The 25,875-nt window shown below is 29.5% G+C and overlaps 1 protein-coding gene across 4 annotated transcripts in view; it reads left to right on the top strand.

Moving 5' to 3' along the window:
• The first annotated feature begins 1,821 nt into the window (after window positions 1-1,821).
• LOC107438735 (atos homolog protein A) overlaps window positions 1,822-25,875 on the top strand; it is a 104,030-nt gene continuing 79,976 nt past the window's right edge. Inside the window, exon 1 of one of the 4 annotated variants that reach the window (XM_016051081.3) lies at window positions 1,822-2,023. In XM_016051081.3, the coding sequence (XP_015906567.2) occupies window positions 2,008-2,023 (16 nt within the window). In that variant the 5' untranslated portion in view covers window positions 1,822-2,007. Of the gene's footprint in view, window positions 2,024-9,654; window positions 10,140-25,875 lie in introns of those variants that run through there. The other 3 variants (XM_016051082.3, XM_016051083.3, XM_071179943.1) reach the window with 3 other exon arrangements.

Here is a 25,875-nt window from a genome sequence, read left to right as displayed (position 1 = left end):
TCTTTACAGAAGGAAAATATAAATGAAATTAACCTCAGACTTTATAATTTAATTTAGAAAAAGTAATTAGTAGTTTAATTTTTCATTTCTTCTTCAAGATAGAGTTTATTAGATCAATCGAACTTTCATAAATTGATATTTATCAAATCGAATTTTACTTTAAGGAAGTTTTTCTTCCTGGAAAAGTGCTAATAAAGAAATAAAACCCATTATATCCCCCTCCCTTTCGTCAACAGAGTGCTGTTAACGGATCCAAACCAGACGTTCCCGATCGATTACACATGCGTTTCAGTAGCATATGGATTGCTCACAGGTGGTATGCGTCGGAAATCCAAGAGTTTCAAATCGAAAATTTTTAAAAAATTATCCTTTTTTTAAAAAAAAAAAACCTATGGCTCTTTTAAAAAAACAGGCTAAAAATTAAAATATGAATGCTCTATGTTGACCGAAGAACTTCGTCCCTTTTTGTAGAATAACATCTCATTTATTATAAAAAATAAACAAGGTCAATAATTTTTTGAACAATACAAAAGCACAGAACAAACTTGCATTGATCATAGTCATATTTTCATTATCTGTAATATATTTTTCTTTCTCTTATGCAAAAATACTTTTTTTATAATTTTTGTTGATTTTTTTAAAAAAAATAAATGTCCCACATTGGACTGATTGTTAAGTTGGTTCCCAAGTCAAGCATCACTGGCTGTTGTCAGTGGCCCTAGGTGGGTGAGTACTTTGATCAGTCTGCAAAGGAACCGAGGGTGTGCGGTATTGTTCCTCGTTAAACTATTGTAACGTAAAGTACACGACTTCGCTCGCAAGTCGTCAGGCTACCGAAGCAGGGGAGCCATCCCCTTTGCAGGAGATCAAAATTGTGATGGCATACCATCGGATCATCCTCAGGGATGTTTCCCAGACTGTCGCCAATAGCCCATTGTGTAGCCCTAGTACGATGTAAATAAGCTACAACTAGTACTTCTAGAATAAATATGTCATTTACATTACATAACTATATTTTATGAATTGTGGAGATGAACCATATTTGTTGAAAATATTTAATATCAATTGTTGCATGAAATCTTCCCTGAACTTAAAGATATATACAGTAAAAAGAAAACGAAATGAGTACAGATTATATTAAACTCTTTTTTTTGTACTTTTAGGATTAAATAAAATATATTTAATTTTTATTTTGCAGGATGTTTTATTAATTATTATAAAATAAAAATTTCAATTTAACCTGAAACAAATGTTTTATCATAATAGAATAACTAGAATAACTGTGCTTTATGAAATGTGAAGATGAACCATACTTGTTGCAAGTATTTTACATCAAGTGGGGTACGTTTAATTTTCTCATCGCCTTCAGAAGGCACTTGGAAAGAAAAAGGTTGAGAACCAGACAATATCTCTTCTTACTTTGTATTTATCCATCCGAATAAATAGAATTTTTATTTCTATTGTAAAAATTTTTAATAATTATTATAAACTTTAATAAAATAAAAAATTTTGATTTTTTTTGTTTTCAGAGAATCATTAAATAAACATCAATCTAACAAACACTTGGTAAAATAAAAAATAAGAAGTTTATATTACAAAATAAGATTTAACAAAAATTTTAATTACTTTGATCTCACATTAACAATCTATTAAAACGTCAAGAGTTAACGTAAAAATCATATTTAGCAATTCTAGAGGGGAAAAAGGAACAAAATCCTTTGATCGATAAATGTCGGTATCTTGCAACCGCGCATCACCTCTTGATCCTCTTTCATTGGTCTTTGCCTCAAAGGGGCGGGAGCATAATTGTCGTCAGATGACGTAGGAAACCTTTGCAGCATAATCGTGATCAGCTGTGTTGAGAGATTACATGAAAGCTGTTTTGATAGGAAGTTTCCAAACAAGTGAACAGAGGATGAAGCTTCGATTGTCAAGTGTCTCCAATTTATTTGGAAAACTATCAGTGGATAAAATTGGACAATTTTAATTGGGTGCTCTTTCAAGAGTATGAAACCTGATGAAGGTAAGATTGAAATTATGTTTCTTACCTATGGAAGTTGCCTAAGGTATATCAGGCTTGGCTTGAAATGCCCGAACATTTGCTGCTATTTTTTTTTATTTATTTATTTGTAGGCCTTCGCTGTTGCTATACGAAAATTAACTGTTATAACTGGGGTGTGTTGAGCATATTTTAACCAACCAGAGGGCGAGTTCTGTTATTAATTTGTCTGTTTATTTATGCAATGTTATTTTATTTATAATATAATATGTTTAACGAATTTAGTATCAACGTCATACAGTCATTTCAAAATACTGAAAACTGTGAAATTTTGCTTATTCTAACTAATTGTAGACTATCTTACGATTTGTTTTGCAATTATATTTTCCTTTTTTTTTTTTTTGCAAAGAAAGCATATTGAATATTGTATGATTGCTTCAATAATTAATAAAATGGTTTCTATTAAAATTGATATTTTGGTGAAATTACGACATTGCTTACAGTTTAGTTTTAAAACTGAAAATTTATTGAATTTTTTTGGTACCTGATTTGATTTCTGTTCATTTTACTAATAGCTTATGGAAAGACATTATCTGTATTAAAATAATGCATCTAATCTTATGTTCTCATTCATTATTTCGATGTGTTTTAACACAATTATCTATTTTCTTGAAAACAATAAACAAATATTTATAATTTGTTTCTTTAATTTTTTTAAGGGTAAAATAATGTTTTATAATTATAGTTTGCGTAAAGTAAGAATTTTCTAAAAAGACACCTTTATATATGTTTGTATTGAAACTTAACCTTTAACTCAAGGAATAAGAATTTATTTTAACTCAAGGAATAAGAATTTAAGAATTTATCTTTGCACCTAATAGCTTAAGGTGGTTGATTAACAGAAACTTAAATAGTTGTTATTCGTTAATTCAGTTAAACAAAACAAATTTTATTTGTTATTTTAATTTCTAAAAGTTTTAAAAAATGTGACCTTTACATTCTGTAAACATATGTATCTGTAGTTTTTTAATTTGTAATTAGTTCCTACAATTTTAAATTGAATTTAATCAGAACTATGACCATACTATATCTATCCGTTAAACCTTCTTTGAAAATTTGTATGTTTTTATGACAAGCAGAATTTTTTCTAGATATTGTTTTGTTTAAATTAGATTAATTTAGTAAATTAATTTGAGGATTTAACAAAATTAAAAAGACAATTTAGTGATTTCTTTCTTAGTCTTATTAATGTTGTCTTATTTATTTATAATTTTTTTTTTAGAATCATAAGTTGGTAAAATCTTTAGCTGCTATAAAACATTAAGAACTATGTTAAGTATGTGCAAATTGTAGGATATGTGTCATTTGTACAGTCCGTTATTTTGTTTAAATTCTGCATTTTTGCTTCGAACTTTTCAGCCAAAGTTTACTTTATGTAATAATAACTTACGAACATTTTTTTTTATACTGAGGAAGATTTTTTCTGTTGGAATATGAAAAAAAAATTATCTTAAATTAAGCTAAACCATGTAAATAAAGCCACAAATCAGACTAGTTTTGGTATTATAACCAATATTTTCCCACTGTGCCATAATACAGAGTGTTGCATTTCTGTGTTTTGATATTTAGGAAGATTCTTCATTATAGAATCAAAACTATAGTATGTCCATTTTTGTGACTTCATTCATGTTGTCTATTTTTATATGTAGTACTAAATATATATCTTTTTTTTTGTTTGGATAAAAAGGTATTTTATTTTAGAATGTTTGTTTATAAAAACTAATTAACCGTATTGTGCTGAAAATTTTTATACCTGATAGTTTTTCTTTTTGAAAATGTTGCTGTCTTAATTTTTGTTGACATTAGCCTAGACCAATCATGGTTATTCTGAATCTTTATTATTTAATATATTTTATTTGTTCTTTAAGAATTTTGTAATAAAATTAATGAAATTATATTGTTGAGAAGATAAAGTATATGTCATGCAAAATTTAAGAATTTGTGATAATAGAATTTCATTAACTCTGATGTTCAGAGCAGTAGGACTTGTCTTAATCCATTTTCTTATAAGTAGGCCAAATTGGTTAATTCCCCTGCTTAGCAGAGGTTACTTCATTACATAACAAGAAAATCTTTTTTTTTTCTTTCTTTTTTTTGAAATAATTTGCCCAACTTTTGTCTGCTCAAATTCAATAATTTCAAAATTTTTAATTGCTTTAAATTATGATGCCACATTGAACAGGGACAGTTATTCATTCTAGACTTTGCTAAACCAGATTTTTGCAAATTTCGTTTGTTGCACTTAAATTGCAGTTTTTAATGCTATTTTGTGTTTTTGCAAAAATTTCAACAGCTAATATAGAATAAAATAAGGCTTTTAAAAAATGTTTAGCAACTTATTTTAAGTGCACGTTAGTTTAAGTGCATTTTTAAGAAACTCACTTCACTGTGATTTGTAATTTTGCTGTGAGTGAGAACGTTGGTTGCTGTAAAAAAATATTTAACCCGAAGATACAAAAGATACATTTAAGTGAAGCAAAAATAATAGCAAACAAACACTTAAAAAAATTTTTATTGCACTGAATAATGATTTTTGTTGCACTAAATAATTATTTTTATTGCACTAATTTTTTTTTATTGCAGTAAATTTATTACTGCAATAAAACTATTTATCAGTTATTTTTATATAATTGTTATAGTTCTGTAGTTTTATAATACTGACTATTTTGAAGAAATGGTAATTATTATTTTTTTTTCTAAACTTATAAAAAGAAATTGTATAAATCAAGCCCCTCAAATGCGTTATATAATTGTCAAGAAGGAGAAAAAGATTCAATTATATTATAATTTTATTTATTTATTTATTATTATTTTTTTGTTGTTGAAGATAAGCAGGGTGTATACTTAAAGTTTGGCATTCACCTTGCACACTTAAAATTAAAAAGGAGGGATAAATTTTAAACTTTTTCTTAAAGTATCAAATTTTTCATACTCCATTCTTACTTCATTTCATACTCCATCAAATTTTTCATACTATAGGTTACAAAGAACTTTTCAAATTCTGATCAGGTCTAAAAAAGTTTAAAGAATATGTATCAATTTACTTAATTTTTTCCCTTTTCTTAGTTCCAATCCTACACTATGATGGGCAGGGATAAAGAACAATTCAAGGCAATAAACAAAATCACAATATAGCAGCTGAAATAATTTAAGAATATTTCTTAATAAAAGTTATCCCTTATGAAATGTTTTTTTAATTAAATGTTTTTTTCATATTCTCTACTTAATAATACAACTAAACACAGTGATGCAACAGCCCATGAAGGGCCAAAGCCTATTGTGCCTATCCCAGTTTTCTTGACCTTGAGGGCAGGAGCAGATGTTCTGGTTGGGTGTTAAGCCAAACGCAGAACCCCTGGAGCATGCTTATTACTACTTAATAATAATCACACTTACAGTTAACAATTCTTTTAATCCCTCTTATGGTATTTTCTGCATTCTACATAAATATGAAGAAATTAAAATTGTGTGTTGATATGATTTATTTATTGGACCCACGTGCTGAAGTAAATTTTTAGAACCTATTGATGGTATAGCAAGTAGTTTGAGTTTTTCTATCCATAGGATTAAAATTATCATTTATTATTATAATAAGTTATATAAACTAATTTGGTCGTAAGTAACCAAATTTATCCTGGACATGTTAGAGATTTGTAGTAAGAACTTAAAGAGGAGTATTGTTAAATTCTTCACTTTTATTGAGTATAAATTTCAGATTCGTCACCTAATTTTTTTTAAACATGTTTTCTATGCTAATGAGATACTGTTTAGTGTTTGGCATGTAATTTACTTTTAGGTATTGCTTTTTATGAAGTAAAAAAACAGTTTTAAAGTAAACTGCATCTGCATTAAAAAACTAAATATTTTTAGAACGTGTATATTAGTATTGTAGATGTTCTTTTTTTTAAAAAAAAAATTCTACAAAATCTTAAATTTAATCAAACTAGAATCGTAGAAAATTTTATTTATAACTTTTGCTAATGAAAAATAATATTTTATTTAATACTTAAGTAATATCAAATATTCTTTATTAATGTGATAGGTACTACATTTACCTAGTAGTAGAAATGTGGTCCATAAGTAGGGAACAACATAGATAAGCGAAGCAGCAACAGATGTAAGAAGGGCGGAAAAACAAACTTTATTCTTTTAACTACCCCAATATTGTTATAATGAAAATGTTATTATCCAGGGACCGATCAAGACAAGTATGGGCCATTGGCTCACAAATTTTCTGGGTTTATTACTAAACAGTTTTAATTGGCTCACAAATTTTCAGGGTTTATACTAAACAGTTTTAATTGGCTCACAAATTTTCAGGGTTTATTACTAAACAGTTGTAATTGGCTCACAAATTTTCAGGGTTTATTACTAAACAGTTCTAATTAGCTCACAAATTTTCAGGGTTTATACTAAACAGTTTTAAATTAACCTGTTGCTACTACATTCTTAATCCTTTGACACAGATGGGACACCAGTGCCCCTTTTATATGCTCTTATTACGAGCAAAATTTATTTTGGTATTTTTTAATTATAAGAAACAGTCTTAATAGTTAATCTATTAGATAATCAGAATAATATTTGTAAAATATAAAATCCAAAATAAGAAGTTTGAAAAAAAATTTTTTTCCCACTCATATTCACAAATTTATCAACAATTAAATTTGTAAATTAAATAAATTTTAATGATGAATAACTGTTTCTGTTAAATCTAAATTACTGCAAATTTGAAAAATTATTGTTCCAAAGGGTGTGTTTGGAAGCTGTGTTTGGAAAATTTTGCCTTTAAGGCAGGAAAAGACACTGGTGTTTCATACTGTATTTCCTAATCATAAATTATTAAGATGTTAAATATAATATTTTTCACTTATTTTGACCCTAAATGAATACTATATAATGAAAAATGTTTTGAAAAAAACCGCTTTCTGACCTGCATGTTTTTTTACAGCATTTTCTTCTATCCAATAATTTTTAGCAAATTACATTTTAAATATTCTTTCCTTGAAGTGAAAACAAATATACAAGTACTGTATGGCAACAGCAATTAATTTTAATTTTTTGAAGTTTAATATTTGTCTGAAAGTTTTATATTTTTCCTTGAAAATTGTTAACATTTTCGTTCTAGTGTGATGGAGAGTTTCATCAAGAAGTTTTCAGGAAAATTTTGAAATGGATTTTGTCTTCTGGGAATTAAAATATTTTCAAGAAGCCTAACTTCTTTATATCTTCTTCAAATTAAAAGGAAAACTGATTGTACAGAACATGTATATAAAATTTGTTTTTACTTTAACACTTATCTTGTATTTATTATTTATAGACTTATTTTTTATTTTTAAAAAGGATTCTTAATTATTTAAAAATACGATGTTAATTTTTATTTTGTATGAATTAAAAAAAAAAAAAACGTAATCTTTAGCCTTTTTATAGCGGAGTACCAGTCAACATTTGTTAATTTTACCCCGGCCCACTGAAGGGGGGGGGGGTGTTGATTGTTTATATTTAGGTTGTTTTGATTTAATAATTTAATTAATTAATTAAATGCCTTCAAAATAAATACTTTATACTCAAAATAAATACTTGACTTTAATATTAGTATTTCTGATTATAATGATAAAATCTAATTAATAATTCGAATAATCTTTTTTAAATGAGAAGACTAAATAAACATTTGATTTTATTGTAACACTTCCTGAATGAAACTTGTTACTTAACTTTTTACGATACAAAACTATCTGATAAATGAATGTATTTAGAGCTTTAAAAAAAGAAGGGGAAAAAATGAAGTAAACATTGTATTTTTTCTCTAGGAAACGGGATTTTGGCATTTTTTGCTCTAATAAATTTCACTGAGAAATGTGCCAGTTTTTAGCCTTTGATGTTGATACATTTTGGGTATTTGATTTTAATGAATGCCTCTTCAAGAACAAGTTTTTAAAAAATAATTCTCGATTTCATTAACTTTTAAAATATTTGCACTTAATATATAAAAAAGAAAATTTAATACAAACATTGGAAAATTAATAAGGTAATTATAAAATTGTTACTTTATTTTTCATATCTGACTTGCCATGCATGATTAAGTCAAAGTTTATAGGAAGAAAATATTCGTTTATTTTTATTTAAAGCACTTGTTATGTTTTTTTTATAAAATCTATACTGGATTCAAAATTTTCGGTGACATTAATGTTTTAAAGTTATTAAAAATCATGATTTAAATTATTTAAATATTCTGTAAATAATTTAAAGGATAAGAGGGTGAAAAAAAAAAAGAAGAAACAAGAGAACGTTCCCTTCTCTTTCGTTTCTGTCTTGTGAATAATTTTAAGAAATAAATTTAAAACAGGTTTGGCCATGGCGGAAATTTATTTTTCTTTCATCTTCCTAAAAAACTATATACTGGTTTACCAGTTTTAATGTAGATAGGTCGCTTATAGCATCGATTCGGATCTAAATTAATGTGAAAAATGTATGTATTTGTTTTTCGATTTTATTAAAGGCATATGTATTATCTACATACATATGTTGAAAAAAACGTAAAGAATATGCATAAAAAAACCAAATGTTACTGGCAATATTGAATTAGCAGGGAATTAAATAATAAATTTCAAGAATTTTTTTCATTTTAAATTTTTATTAAGAAACTGATTTTCGTATCTGATGAATTATATCGATTTGACACAAACGTTCCGCATTTTTCTTCCAAAAAACAATATTTTTTGTAATTTTGAGATAAAATTTTAAAAAATTATTTCCTTCATTTTTTTACTTCAGATTTTTGTAATTTTATTTATGTGTCGTGTAAAGAGCTTATTATATCGTTTCCAAAATTAAATTGTTTATCCGGATAAAAGTTTTTGAAGTTTTGTAAGATTTTTCTTGAAATAATGCAATACAGAATTACAAACGTTTTGTTCGGGAAATAGTGTTTTCTGACTCGTTAGCAGTAGTCAAATTTTTTTTGCTGGGCATAAAACAAAAATCATGCCTTTTTGCATTAAGAAATGTAGTTTATGAATGGGTTATGAATATGTAGAATATGTTTATCCAAGCTGATATTGAATCGGAATAAGAATTTCTGATCTGACGGAATTTAACTAAAAATTTAATAATTGCTACCGCTTGTGTTTGAATTGGCATTCCCTACCCAGCACACCCAACCCAAAAGACTATGCTACTTTTCCTCAGATTTTTTATCTGTAAAAGCTACAATTTGTTTGAACGCAATTTGTGATATAGAATTAGGGTGAATTTCTTTCCTTATTCTTAAACTATTGTGCAGATCTCAGAGGTGAAGAAATGCTGAAGTCAATGAACCAATCTAATTATCGAATTAGTAAACAAAAGCTCCGACTGTTATTACACGCTTTTTCAGTCGCATTATAAACGGTTGAAAGAACTGCTGTAAACGATGTACCAGAAAATCGCCGTAACTTATATTTCAAGGTGGTAAAAAAAAAACTAAACCCACCTGTTCCTGTCCTTGCAGAAAGTCAGGGCTTTCTTACTAGTTTGGAACGCTGTTAGTAGCGAGGCGTTTCAACTAAATTTGTAGTTGATTCTCCAGTTTCCTACACAAAAAGAACCTTGGTTTTTCTGACACTCGAAGCAAGGTCAAGTAGCTTTTTGCCGCGGTGTAGAAAAGTTTGATCTTCCACAGTTTCCTTTGTCTTTTTTTTTGTCATTGTTTACTTTTTGATTGGATAAGAGACTTCGTTGTAACTGTTGCCAACTGCATCTGCCAAATTTTTATGGATATTACATCACATTACGTTAAATCACCTGCTTTAAAAAGTGGTTTTTCACGATTAAAAAAAAGCAGATTTTTCATGATTCACTTTGGTGGCGCATTACTCGGACTATTTGTAAACAACCTATCGATTATTAATCATCCAAACCCCTTTCCACAAATAGCTGATTTCACCTTCGCACTGTTTAAAATTTATATTCAGTATAAATGTTCTTTGAAGAAGCTACAGTCGTACTCTGGCTTATTACTCTCCAAGAGTTTCGGATCTAGTTCTGCCTTGGCCAAGCGTGGCTGAGTGCTGGTAAAATATTCTTGCAATTTGAAAGTCGAAGGGTAAAGTTTTTATTTTGATTAATTTAAAAAAAATATTTATTCCTGTCTGAAAATTTCATTTAATGATAATATACAGATTGTTAGTTGCATTGTAAATTCACATTAAAAATTGCAATTAAACTAGCTTTTTTTTATTATTTTTTTAAAAGGATATCTTTGATTTTTTAAATGATTTTGCTCTTACTTATAAAACTATCAAAATGCTTCATTCTAGTTATAGTAATTATGTACTAGCATGTGCTTACTTGTTCACACGTGTATTTTGTAAAAAATTAAAGTTTAATTTTGCATATGATCTTCATTTGTCAAAACAAATCTATAGAATTTATTTCGAGAATTAAGGTTAACACATTGAAACAAAATTTTTTACTACTTCGTTTATTTATTATTTTTATTTTTGTGGTTTTAACATCAAAGACTGAATGTGGCTTATGATAGAATAAAGCTACATTTTGTATACAATTTGCAGTAAAAGAAATCTAGCTAGCGTAATAATTTTTGTTCTAATAAAATTTCCGTACTCCATGTTGCAATTTTAGCTGTTCCAAAAAACGCGCATTACGATTAAGTACGATAATTATTGCTGATGATTAATTCAGATATAACTCGGATGGCAAAGAAGCACTTTCTCTGAATAAGCTTACGATAGCACTTTTGCCTCGACGAAATTAAGGTTTTGGCTCTAAAAATATGGGGGTTACCATTTTCTGAAAACTCTGATCAATGCCCTAGCCAGGAATACTCTCGAAAGCTATAGCTTTTGATGTTATTTTTGTATCTTGCGTTTTTATCTCAATTCTTGTAATTTTTTTCTTGAATTGATTAATTTTTTCATGCATATAACTCGTTTGCTTTAAGATAATTTTCATGCAAGAAATTAATGTTAATAAAATTATAAATTTTTTTATGAATTTTAAGGTTATTATAAGTTGACAATTTTTACATCACGTAAAGGATGTAATTTTAAAATATTTATACTTAAAATCAGTTGGTCGGTTGATTCCAAAGAAAAATAAAACGATTCAAGGAAATCTTATTTTAAATAAAAAGTTGCATTGCTCAATAGTAGCACACATGATCTGCAAAAGGATCTTTAAAATAAATGCAGGTAAGACGATTTGCAATGTTCTGAGAAGAAAACTGGCATAAACTTAAGGGTTCATAAAGGTACGTGCTTATGAAAGAAGTGGTTAATGACGAAGTATTTCGAAATATTTTTAAACAATCGCCAATATTATAATAAGTAGACATACTGAAACACTTTCCAATTTTCGCATTTAAATAGGACTCCATTTTTTTTTCACAAGTGAATATTTTTCCGAAAATGCACGCAACGACGAAATAGTTGAGTGCGCTTCATTTTGAAATCATAACGCCGCAAATAATTTCCTCGGGTTGTTTCCAGCGAATAACAGAATTCTTATCTTCTAAGGAAGTCTTGATGTTATCGCTGGACTTCACATCAGTGAAGTTCAAATCACGCTTGCTAATTTTTATGTGAATTGCATACACAAATGCTGGTTCTTTTTTCTAATGCATTTAATTTTTAAAATGTTCCTCGTCTAGTTTCTTTCACCACTAGTTTCAATACAATGTTTACCCGAGGGATATGCGTGCAAGTTTTTGTTGCACGAAATCGGTTTATATTAATTTAATAAAAGTAATATCTTACATTTATTATTATTTACTTCGTACTTACATTATCTGCAATGAATATATAACAGTGTAGAATGGAATGCATGCAGTGACGTAGTGTGGGTTTATCGATCCTGATTGGTTGTTGAAACGTGGTATTAGTTTACGTTAGTCAACTGCTCTTTCCATTCTATTTCGTAAGCCGTACCCGTGAAGAATCAATTCTCTTAAGTGACTCATTCTATATTCTTTCACAAAGATTTCAATTCTTTCACTATATTTTACTTACTTAACACAAAGACAGGCTGAAGTCATGTAGAACTTAAACCAACTAATTATGTATCGAAGATGCCAGGTACACAAAGCAAAAATATATCACGGTTACAATAAAAGGCATACACACAAATAATAAATCTAAGTTAAGGAAAAGATGTAGACGAGAAAAAATTATATTTGAACAAATGTGCTTTACGGCTCTGTATTGAATTAACCTCCCGTTAATTAGCATTCTAACTTCTGTAGAGAAACTTAGCTCAACTTTAACACTTCATTTTACTTATAAGCGATCAGTTGGCGCTGACGTCATTGGTCACGTGTGTAGGTATTTGTGATCTTCTTGAGTGCAAGTACCCAATTACAATTTTAAACCTGTTACGAACTAGTGCTGCAAAATAAATAAAACAAAAAGAAGCTTGGTATGTTTTAATTACTACGTTTTTACCAACTCGCTTTCGTATCTAGTCCGGTGGAATATTGCAATCAAAATTTTGACGATTTTCCAACTAGTTCAAATCATAGCATTTAAATTTTAACTACTTGATGTGATGAAAATGCAAGCTGATTGCTGCTAGCAGAATTTATCGTTGTTTTATTTCCAATTAGAGTTGTGGAGAAATTCATTCTTATTAATTGGAGTTCTTAAATTTAATCTGGATGTCTTTGCCTGATGACGGAGCAAGTTTCAAACATTTTCTGGTGACTAGTCGAAGAATTAATACTATCAATGAGAATTAGTCAGTTGCAATTTCGATCAATTTTCGACTATCTAGAATGCTAAATTTCAACTGGAACTAATTGCCTGATGTTACCTTGTTTCCTAAATGGTGCAAGCAAAAATTATCGCTATTATATCGCTAATCGAGGTTATGACAATTTTCCTTTCCTGCTTAAATAAATTCTCAGAAAAGAATAAAATAAATATTTTGAAAAAATATTTTTTTAACGATTGACTGAAAGTAAGAAAATGATTTCATTTTCTTGAAACCTAATTTCCTAGGTCGCGCATCAGAATTTTTTTCTATCGCAATTACTTCGATCCTATTGAACATACATTTATCGCTACCGATGATTCTGCCACGTCTTTCAAAATAGATGTGCCTTACCTTTTTTTCTTATAGGTCTGAGTCTGAAAATATAGAAATTTTCTCCTTTTTAGTCACCATAAAAAAGGTAGTTTGTAAATTTTTATTATTTATTTTTCTAACAAATAAATCTCTCTTTAAACCAAAATGGTTTTGTAAATAAAAAAAATTAAAGTTAAAAAAAAAAACGACTAGGTGCTTTAAGGGGGTGGGGGTAACTGTAGGGTAAAGAAATGGGCCTCATTTTCTAAATATTTTTCTTTCTTCTTTTTCTTCTTCATAAAACTAATATCACAGAATATTTGCAGTCTATAAATTTTTGTATTAGATGTATAATATTTGAGAGTGATGAAATTAAAATTTTAACGTTCAAATATTATATGAATGATACATAAAAGAAGTATGAATGTTGAGAAATATGTCTAATCTACATTTTATCATAAGAGAGTATTAAGCTTGACTTCTCAACGAGGAATCTATTACATAGAATTAGATTTAAATATTTTTAAATTTAAATCCAAATCACAAATTGAGTCAAATGCTTATCTGTAAATATTATGAAATATAGTGAAACCTCCTGGAAAGACCACCCGTATTCCTCAACCACTTCTATTTACGACCACTTTTGGAGAGGTACGGAATTTTTTCCATAAACTTTGTGTTGAAGAATACCTTCGAAAGAGACCATTAAAACCACTCTCAGTGACCAGGCAAACCTCTGTACCAAATGCGGAAAAGGTTAAACCAGGAAACACGGATCAATATCAAAACAAAAACATTAACAAAGCAAATTAGTAGATTAAAATGTATTTAAAATCTGTGTGTGAGGCTTTTATTTAGAGAGCTCTGTTGTCCATAAGAGATCTGTTATCTCATGTTGCACTAAAGACGATGCTATCAATGATTTATTTTTAGAGTTGAAAGTTAAATTAGAAACAAAAAACATAATTGTTTAGCTATTTAAAATAATCATATCGTTCATAATTGGTAAATTTGTTTTGTACATAATTATATCATTTTTATTGACTCTAAATTTTATTCATTTATACGGTTTTCATGATGTAAGCACAGGTGGCTTTTCCGCACAAAATAAATAAATAAAATGACACTGAGTAAAATTATAAGCGACAAATCATGTACCTTTGATAGCATTTTGAAGTCTATGAAGGTAACCTCTAAGAACGACAATCGACTAATAATATTCAATTATTATTTTCTGCTTAGTTCTCATACGATTATTAACTCTCATCTAATGCATTTTTTAAGTTAGTAAAAAGAAGAAAAAGTCTTTTTAGTGTAAATTTTTTTTTCTCTATCAGGAATAAAGTGAAAGTCAGCTATCTCTCAACAGTTATTAAAACAACAAAAACGTCAAACGTAAAGTGACCTCATTTTAGTACCTTATTGCGGCCTCGGCAGCTGGAATAAACGTATGGGGCCAGCTTAGTTTATTATTATTATATCAATCTGGGTCCCGCAAGGACTCGAAATTTTATGTCCTTTTGATACCTTATGAAGGTCGTGTTTGTTCTAAACTAGCATGAAATCTAAATGAAGTATGGGAATGACGTTTTTTCGTTTTGTCTTTCACGTACTCTGTAGATAACTTCAATAATTAAATGGTTTGACTTCGCTATATATATAAAAAACTGGAATAAGCAATGAAGCATATGCCAGAGTATTAGGAGTTATATTATTATGTTATTGGTATGAACATATTGAAATTTTAGTGTGATGATAATTTTTTTAGAATAAATTTATCGAGGAGAAAGTTGGTTAAAGAAACTCTAATTCGATAGAGTCGCGCAATAAGCGGTTCTCGAACCCATTTTATTAATTTATTTGTTTTATTCTCCACACATTGTAAAATATTTAAAAGTATTAAAATGCTTTCTATTGTATATGTAAACTAAGAATAAATTTTAATCCCAATTTTTTTGAATTTGTTTTATTCACAATTGATCAAGTAGCGTTAAATAATTTTAATATTGTAATTGCATTTTTTTTCTCATTGTTCAGCATTCTGTATTTTAAAATTTTCCCTTTTCTTAATGGTGCTTTTTTTTTTTGGTGTGAAGTCTAATCTTTTTTTTCCTTACATCTACAGTACTGGTCAAACGTCTGCACATCTTTTAATATTTTCAGTACTGGCAGAATTCATGAATTTCCCACAAAAACAAAAATTCATTTTTTGAATGTGTTTTATTAACATTTCTCTGTTCTATGATCATTTTTATTTTAACATTTAATGGAACTTGTTGCATATATAAAGGTTTTGTTCCGACGCGACATAGATTCAATGTATTTTTGATTGATACAGTTCTTAACTTTATAAAAGCTGATAATTAATGAATTAACTTTTATTTACTCCTAACTTTTCGAAATAGAATTATGATTAGCCTTATTCAATATATTACTGATATAACTTAACCGTTTTTCCTAAATATTATATTAAACTAACATTGTTTTAAAATTCTGGTACAAACCTGGTCCGATTCCATTATAAATTTGCGTACAATTTCTAAACGCATACTTGAAACTTTAAAAAATAATTTGACTTCTAAAAAAGTATTTTCTTGCAAACTTCAAACTGGAGGAACCAAAATTAAATTTGTAAAATAATTGGGCTAGTACTACAGATATTAAAAAAAAAAAATTTTTTTTTTTGAGAAATAAGTTCAAAATATTTTCGCGCAACTCCTTGGAGATTTTACTATACATAAACCATATAATTGTCATTCAACGAACTGTTTCTCCATTAGGTTTTACTATTTAACAATAATTAAATTCTTTTTTATTTACTAGTTTCCTCTTATTCCTTCAACAATTAAACTCACGAACCTTTTACATTAGAATAAACAAGGTGTACAATGCTTGTAAAACTAAAAAATGGCTAATGAAAGTGCTATGGGGTATTTGAGCAATAAGACCCCGATTCAGATATGTATTTCCTTGTATATATTTATCAGTTTCGGTCATATTTATATTTTTATGACAATCGGTGCTGAAGTTCAACGACTCCTCTTTTTTTCAAAAAATTGCTAAGAGAAAAAGTGTCAATTTCGGTGCATACGACTACACGATTGTCAGCATTATATGTGGTGGTCCGCTTAGGAGCCGGTTTGGCATTCGAGGTGAATATTACAATCCATTCTTTTAAAGATTTTTTTATTATTATTGACTCAATATGACTTTGATAACGGGAATTGTTTAGTAAGAGACAGACGGTGCGTGAATAAATAATTTTATCGATCTATTATAGTGTTGGGTTTTGTTGATGACCTAAGTAGGAGGAATAGCGCTGTGCATTGACCCGACTGCACTAATGCATACTTGCACGCTTGCATCATGCTGGTTCTTCGTGCATATAGAGAGAAAATGAAATGTTACTTTGCAGCTATTAAATGTAAATATCTTGTTGTTTAGTTCTTAGAGCGTTCGCTGTTAATAGTATTGGTTTATTTTCCAAAAAGCGACAGGTTATTACATTATGCAGTTTTTTCGAAATTTGTTTGTCATGTTGTATTCTGGCCAAAAGAAAATGACGTCATGACTAAAAAAAAATCTCATTGTGCATTGCAACTGAAATAAAGTTAACTTTATAAAATCAGCCTAAATAATTCTTTAAAAAAAATTACTACTTCTATTACTTAGAAATTTGGTTAATTATATGTTTATCGCATCTTAAAGGCCTTCAGAACTAATTAAATACTCGTGTAAAATTTAGCGTTGGATTAACCGCTGTTAATATTTATTTTCCAATAAGCAACAAATAACTCAAATAACCTGTAACACCTGTAAATAACTCAAAATCCCATTATATAGTACTGAGAAAATAATATTTACTTTAGTTTTAATTGACAATAATGAATCATAATTTGAGAAATGTATGAATTTTTTTCGCATTTTCTGTAAAGTATAATAAATTTTTTCATAATTTTAGAATGCATTATTTTCCGAAAAGGTTCTCTTTAAAGCTTATTTTGAAAAAAAATCCGTTTTTTTTACGAAAAAAAAAAAAAAAACGTGTTAAAACGAATAGTTATATCATATTAAGAATTTATCTAAGAAACAAGAGGCACATAAATCTGTCATTACATATTTTATCATATTTTTAAAACTGCATTTCAATCTATTTTTATGCATTTATTTTATTTTTTAAAAAATTAAAATTTGACCAGTCAAGTTAGACTTTTTCTTCGAAAAAGTTAATGCACAAGAATTTTTTTCATAACGAGCTTTGCTATGTCCTGATAAATGATACCTGGCAACTCTTCTGCTCTCCTCTGTGCGCATCCATATTTTTTATTTTATATCGTTGAACCTTGGAACTCTTGGAACTATCGTTGAACTTTTTGTTCGCCAAGCGTTGAATAGCCACCCGATTTTCGGTTTTATGACTACAAATGTTCAACTCCGTAGCCTTGTAGTTTTGAACCCAGGCAAGGGGACTCTTGGATCAAGTATTGGGAGAAATTTGTCTTTATGGGGATACTTTTTGATGGAACTAACCCGTATTTACATGGTGAGGAAAACCTCCTGCGGCTAGCCCGCCGGGCAAGGGGACTGTAACCCATAATCCGCCTATGACTGAGGTTATTTTACCACTCTCTCTTTTTTGTTGATGGAAATGGAGGGTGTTTTTCGATTTATACACATTACCAAAATTGATTAAGCCTCATTGTAGTCAATAAGAAGTATAGCGATTTTTGACGGTTCTCCGAAATAAGTACTTTTTCTCCGTTAATTTTGCTATCTGGAACATTGCTACTTTTTTGGATTAAATTATTATTTATTGACAAATTTAATCAAGCATCATTGGTGCCAATATGAGTACGGCGACTCCAAGCGTTTCTTCTATACGAAATAGTACTGATTCTTTATTAATTTTTGCTTTTCAATACATAACTTTTTGTTTTCTTCCTTTCAGTTACTGTTTGTTTTAAATTATTTAGTTTTATAGATTAATATTTTAAAAGCATAACTCTTAACAAAAGGAAAAAAATTGTTTCAAATAACTTTAGGGATGCTAATTTTGTTACGTAATCCGCCTATGCTATCATGTTCATGCTAGAGCTCTAAATTAGAGATAGCCTTAGTTCATGCCGATCTATGAATTTATGACATAACGAATGAAAAAAATAATTAAATATTAAAGAACGTGCAAAAAAACTCCCTTTTTTTTTAAAAAAAAAGAGAGCTAAATTGGAAAATATCACTGATGTAATCTTTAAAATATTTGAAAGAAAGAAAATCGTCTGCAGCAGTCTTATTTTTATCAATGCGGGCTCTAAGCCAATGAAAAATTTCTATTTTTTGTAACATCGGTACTGAACTAACTAATTAAAAATTTCGAACGAGTTTCAGGATGGGGGGGGGGTAATGCTTTCATAATAATACTCGCAAACACTTAGGTGTTGATTTTTCCGATGAAACTCCTTTCTTTTTTTGCCATAATTACTGGACTACATGGATGCAAAATAAACAAACCATAAACTTTGTTATCCAAATAAGGATAGGGTATATTTTTGCTTCGTATGAATTAAGTAAAACAACGTGAAGAAAGGTACGAATTTGTTGTACCTTTTATTCATTTTTTGTACTTTTATTTGTGCTTTATTAACGTTGTTACACTTTATTCATACACTTTGTTACTTTAAAAATCAATATACCGAAACTTTTTACACTTTATATATCAATATTCATTACGCATGCTATATTATATAGTTCTTTAAAGTTCTGAGTTTTTTTCCTCTAGTTCCTCAGTTCAGAACGCCAAGGATGGGTTGAAAAGAAAGAATTTCACAGCTTTTGCCGTTGATAGACAAAACAAAATTTAGAGACTATTACATTCACATTTCAACTTCAGTTTTTTTTTTTTTTTTGTCAAGTATGCAATAAATAAAAATTAAATAAACGTACTTCTTTCAAGAATGGCGAATATCTCGAAGTGTAATACACTCAGACAAGGTCGAGCGAAAGAGAAGTCTATAATTTACAGCCCACTCTAATACTGCCACAACAGGTTTTGAAACAACAATTATTTGATGCAGAGAACAAATATTTTAAATATTTGCTATTATTTTTTTTAAGCTACAAACACAGAACTGTGGGTTTTAAAAGTGGCACTAGAAGTATAAATGAATATTCTTTATTGAGTTAAAAGAAACCACTCTTAGTTTTTCAACTGTTCATCAAAAGTTTTTTTTCCCCATTATCAAAAAAACAAACTTTTTTTTTTAGAAATCTTATAATAACATGACATCATTATCTAACTTAAAGTACTAAATTTTAATATTTTATTTATAACCGTTGTTGAAATGAGACAAGGGAACTCCTGGATCAAGTATTGGGAGAAATTTTGCCTTCGTGGAGAACTAATTGATTGAGCTAACCCGCATTTGCGTTACATGGAGAGGAAAACAAGTAACCTCCTACGTTAGCTTGATGGAAAGGGGTCTCAAACCCATGATCCGTCTACCACTGAGAATATTTTGCGTCAGTACTGTGGTCGGTGCGAGCCGGGTGCGGAATTCGTATCGACCAGCCATCGCTGGAACTCGAACCCGGTTTACCGCATTGGGAGGCTGACGCTCTATCCCTCCGAGCCACCTCGTCTCAAAAGTACTAAATTGTAATGTTCGAAAATTTTGGGTAAATAAGCCAGACAAGTTATTAAATGTGTTCAGCGGTTCCCACTTTTCTTTCGCCGATGGAACCCTAATAAATGATCTCAGAATTCTTTTAACAGAACTCTATCTTCGAAAACTAAGTTAATTAACGCTTGTGAATTGTGACCAAAGAATGATTGCAAATTATTTTGAAAATATTTAACGTGTTTTTTTTTTAACATAAATTAAAATACAGTTGAATTCGTGAGGCTGCAGCGATATATTGTTTAATTCTGAATCAGTTTTTGGTGTACCGTCAGATGGGGTGACTTATTGCAACGAGGGATGACTTTGTGCGAACTGTTAATTATTAAATAACTACCATTATATTAATTAAAAACAAAAAATTACGCATGATTTGTTGTCTCAATTTATAAGATTTTTAAAGTATGACCTACCTTCCTGGCCATGATAACTAGAACTTCTTTAACCGAGCAGAATTTCCAGCCTCCGATTTTGCAACGTTAAAAAATTTGAAACTGTTTGTAACTTGAGCTCACAATTTTTCAAGAACTATGATGTTTACATTGCCAGTTCTTGGTAAACCATTAGTTTGTTATGTTGACAACTCAAATCAGTTGATACAGAGCTTAAAAAAAAATACCCCTGGATGGCACGACTCAAAAATTGAAAAAATGACAGTTTGCACAAAGTCACCCCATCTGACTGTATGTAAATGCTGAAAATGAAGCTGAATTACGGTTTTCGTTGAAATGAAAGTGCAAAAATAAATAAAATAAACTATTCACGTTGAGAGTAGTTATCAAAAAAAAATAATAATAATAAAATTTTAAAAAAATGACGATTTGAGAAGTTGGTTGGGAAATATTCATGCAATTTTTTATAGCTGCATGTCCTTTTCCTAATTTATTCAATTTATTGTTTTTAGAATAAGCATATTTTTGTTTTAATTTCTCTGTTTCTGTTTTCACTGGAATTTTACTTAAATAATTTCTTATAAATAACCGAAATTTTAAATAAATAATGAATTCAAAAGTTCTAGCTGTCGGAATACGATTGACCCTATCCACGGAACCCAATGGTTTCGCGGAACACCTGGTAAGTACTGCTGCCTTAGACAGGATATCTTCCAAAACCTAACTTAAAGATCGTTCTAATATTACGCAGGGATGTTTTTAATGATTTGTAACACGATTTCTCTTATGAGCAAAAAAGAAACAAATCTCTTAACGTAAGATTTTTTTAAACTTTCATTTTTTCCAAAAATGTTATTTTTTTAAAAAATTAATTTATTTTTGAAATTTACAAATGAATTTCTTTTTCAAGCAAAGGGTTAAGTGTCTGACGTAAATCTCACCCTTATTTTTTCTAAATTTATCTGTTGTAACCTACAACTTATTCATATTAAATTATGCCAAAATTGGTATCCTCATTGTGGTATTTTTACCTAACAAATTGACCAAAGTTGACAACTGTGAATCGTAAAACTTTGATCTTAATTAAGTGTAAAAAAGAAAAATAGGACTGTAATTTTAAAAACATCTTTCAAATGTGTAGAATTTAATAATTAATTTGTGACAATGCTACTTTTTTAAAACAGTAAAACTGTTCCATTTCTTTTTTTAAATGTTTTCAGTTCTAGTCATTCATGTTTAATTGACAAACGAAAGAAAAGTATTCTTACAACTCAACTCATCGCGTAAAAATTTAAAATTCAAATCAAATCAGCAAACGGTTTTGTAATCGTGCATTTTTTAACTAAGATATTTGACAAGATGACTAATACTTTCCCCCTCTGTTACAGTTTGTTTCCTTTTCAGAATGATGTATTTTAAGGCTCTTGACTCAGAATAACGTAATATATTGTGAATCAGTGTTTTTTCCGCAAATTTCAGATATTCTTTTATCTAGGTTGGCAACGTAAGCCATCCTAATCGATTCGACGATTTCCAGTTTATCTTGAAGCGCGAAACGAAGGGATTAAGAGATGTCGGGAAAAATGATTCGGTTGAGTAATCTTAGTTTTCTGAATAATTAAACTATTTTTGTTCTCGTTTGATCAGGTCGCGTGAAAGGATTTTTCAGCTCATTAGTAATGTTTAGGAATTATAAATAGAATGATTAATTCTTTGAATGAACAGTTTCTGTTGCTTCCTTCTAGTATTTTACCGATTTTTCTGGTTTGTAATAGTTGTTTTTGGATATTCTAAATCACTTTATCGACTGCTAATTTTGCGCTTAATTTTGAAATATTCAGGGTGTTTCGTAATGACCGCTCTTAACCCCTTCAGAACCGTAATCACATATGCGTGATTACTGATTCTTCTGGTCCACTGTATAGTATATTAGACAAGATTTTCTGACTTTAGCGGCGCAAGATCACATGGACGTAATTCAGTGCTCTTGTTCAATCTCAATTAGTAGAGTCGCGATGGTTCAGGGGATAGAGCATTCGCCTTCCAATGAGGCGAACCGGGTTCGAATCCCAGTAGATACGAATTCAGCATCCGGCTTGCACCGACCACAGTGCTGAAGTGGAATATCCTCAGTGGTAGACGGATCTAGGGTTAGAGTTCCTCTTCCGTCAGGCTAACTGTGGGAGGTTCTCGTTGTCCTCCTCTCCATGTAACGCAAGTGCAGGATAGCTCCATCAAAAAGTCCTCCACGATGGCAAATTTCTCCCAATACTCGATCCAGGAGTTCCCTTGTCTTCTGGATTGGGCTCAAAATTACAAGGATACGGAGTTGAACATTAGTAGACGTAAACCCATAAAATTGGGTGGCTGTTCAGCGACTGTTGGGAAATCTCAATTAGTAGCCGGGAGCTTGGTTGGTAGGGCACTGGGCCCATGTCCAAGAGTTCGTGGGTTCGATCCCCGCCGGCCGAAGCAAATGGTGACTGATGCACGTTAAATCTGTTGAGTCGCGAAGCCCTCCATGTTCCCATAATAAATCAATATCTCAGGGGGTATTGATCCAGGAGTTTCCTTGTCTTCTGGATTACGGAGTTGAACATCAGTAGTCGTAAACCCAAAATTGGATCGGCTGTTCAACGACGGATAAAAATAAAAGTAATAAATCTCAATTAGAGTCACGGTGATTCAGATGATAGAGCGGTGGAATAGGTTCGAAACCCAGCGGTGGTTGGTTGAAACCAATTCTGATCCTGCCTCGTACAGACCACAGTGCTGAAGCTAAATATCCTCAGTGGTAGGCAGATCATGGATTAGAATCATTTTGCCATCGGTCTAACCGTGGTAGGTGTTTTTGGTTTTGCTTGCCATCCAACACAAATACGAGTTAGTCGTCACATCAGAAAGTTCTCCTCGAAGGCTAGTTTGCCTTTGTCTTCTGGGTTTGGTTCAAAATTACAAGGCTACGGATTTGTACATATTGATAGTAGTAAATTCAGAATTGCATTTTCATAGTTTTTGACAAATGGCTAAAATGCGACTATTTGCAACTATTTTCGACCTGAGACGACTATGGCAACTTTTTTTTTGTTGCCTGAAATGGCTAATAAAGCATTTATTTTTCAAGAAAAGGAGATTATATGGAGACTTTTCTGTACTTCTAGCAATGTTTTTTAGCATTAATTGGATTGAGAACTTGCGGCCCGTAGAAGCTTCTGAACACAATGAATTTTTTTCTTAAAAATAAAAAAAATTGAAAATTTCAGTCATCACTTTTTAATGCGCTCAAATTGGATAGATTCTATTGTAAGTCTATTTTGTTTCTCGATCGCCTTTTCAACGGTTATTGCTACGAAATTTTGCATGATTTTAAAAAATCCAGTTTTTAATACATTACGATGCGTATATGAGCAGATATCTCCTTCAAAACTGAGTCTGAATTATAGTATTATGAACTCTGTGAGCCAAGATTCTATAAATCAAGTTTTTCTTCTATTAAATTTCTTTATGTTAAAACTATGGTAGAAACCAATAAAAAACAGTACATCAAATGCGTGAAAGCAATAATTGTTTGTAAAATATGACCTGTCTTAAATAATCATCATATGTGCGTGTACTAATGGACTTCGAACAAAAGTAGTTCTTTTTCTGATAAGATATCCAACGAAAATGAAGTATACAACACATTTTCATTTCCAGATTATTTCATTTTAACATTGCATCAATGTGTCACCAAAATTGAAATTGTCAAATATCTTCAAATTGAGCGTGTTTTTTTCTTTTTTTTTCGTTATTTTCTTTGATAAGAACAATTTGTATTATTGAACTGCCGAAAGTTTGGCTCATTTATATTCCATCAATCTTTATTTTTATTTTTTAAACAAACGAGAAAAATATTAAAATGTCAATAGGAAAACCAATAAAAGTAAAAAACGTCAATAACAGTAGCAAAATTTAATATGAAATAAAATTATGATTTTAATGTTAATAACAAAACAAATTATATAAATAAAGTTGCCAACTTCATCAAAACAGCGTTATATTTTGTATTAAATTTATCTCATCCTTTTGCACGAAAAAAAAATGAAATAAATACTTAATAATAAAATTGAGTCATTTTAACTATTTTTTTTTAAAGTGAATAATTTTGAATTAACTAATCAATGAAACTAAGAAATGTAAAAAAAAAAAGTTTTGTTGTCGATAGTTTGTTTGCCTATTAGTAAAATTGCCTTCGTTAAATTTAATGAGAAAAAATGTTTGTTCTATTTTTAAAATGATTTAGAAGTCCTTTAACTGCTTCAGCAACCAAGTAGAAAACTTGTGATTATGAGATGCTAGATTTTGTTCTTAATTTCTCAGGTAAATGTAATTTTAGAACAAGAACCTCCATCGTTTCTTGTTTTTTCTTTCTGCCAAATTCGAAATTTTGTTGAAAACATACACGAATAAGAAAAACATTACTTATGTTTGGATTGTTTATTACAAATGAATGAAATATAAAACTATTGAACTATAAAAAAAATGACAGATTGTAATTGTAAAGCAAAAATATAAAAGCCACTCAAACCTTATTTGTCGCCAATGGCGACTGGCCGACCGTATTTTGCGAGCCCTGTTTGTAATAACTTAAGGGAGAATTATCTACTTACAATCGTAATGTTGGTTACAATGATGTAAAGATCATTAGTTGAAGCAGAAGTGTTGTGGAGCCAAAATTTAAATGAACTTATTACTAAATTTTTTTTTCTTTGTATGATCCTTTCTCAATACTAACTGAGTGAAGGTTAACTTTGCAAACGTGCTAAGTATGAAAACAATTGTGCTAAATTAAGACAATTAGTGAACAGTGAAATTATATATTTATATATATTACTCTGCATTTAGATTATTAAAATGTGTGTAGGATATCCCCTTGTAGCTTTTTATAGAAATAGTGTTTGATAAAAAGTAAACCAATAGCACAGTGGGGAAATTTTTTTAAATCTTGCTCAAAGGAATTCAGTGTATAAGTTTTAACAATCTGTAATCTTCTATACATTGTGCAGTCTTCTATCTAATCTTCTATCTGTTAATAAATTAAACAATCTGTAATCTTCTATACATTGTGCAGTTCCCAAACGAAAACAAGGGACCACCCTGAATAACTTTTGATCTAATGTTCGGATTTTCACGTTCTGGGACTCAATCTTAAAGACTGGAGGGTGTGACCTTAAATGTGCTAATTAATTGGAGCAGACGATATTTTATGGTACGAAACAGACACGGAAACGCACTTTCTCTGAATAAACATACCTTTTTGTCGACGTATTCAAATTTCTGACCCTCAAAATAAGCCGCAATCTGGGAGATATGGTCCCCATAGTTTGATCAGCAGAGCGATCTAAAATTTCGATTCCTTAATGTTAATATTACTTTTTGCGTTTTTCGCCATATCTCAAGAACTTTTTAAGCTAATTCAAAAATTTTTACACACAATTATAAATTTTTTTTACCCAAACATAACTCCATGCAAAAAATTACTTCTAGTAAATATTTACTATTATTCTTTACTATTTTATTTAAGAATAGTCAAACAATTTTGAAATGTAAACTATAGAATTTTTTGCATCGTTTTAAAGAATGTAATTTTATATGGAAAAATTCAAAATTTCAGCCGAATCAGACTAATAGTTCCTGAGAAATCCAATTTTAA

The sequence above is a fragment of the Parasteatoda tepidariorum genome, chromosome 1 (genome assembly GCF_043381705.1).
Source record: "Parasteatoda tepidariorum isolate YZ-2023 chromosome 1, CAS_Ptep_4.0, whole genome shotgun sequence".
Lineage (NCBI taxonomy): Eukaryota > Metazoa > Arthropoda > Arachnida > Araneae > Theridiidae > Parasteatoda > Parasteatoda tepidariorum.
Note: the sequence above shows the minus strand (reverse complement) of the source record. Positions and strands in the feature narration are given on the sequence as shown.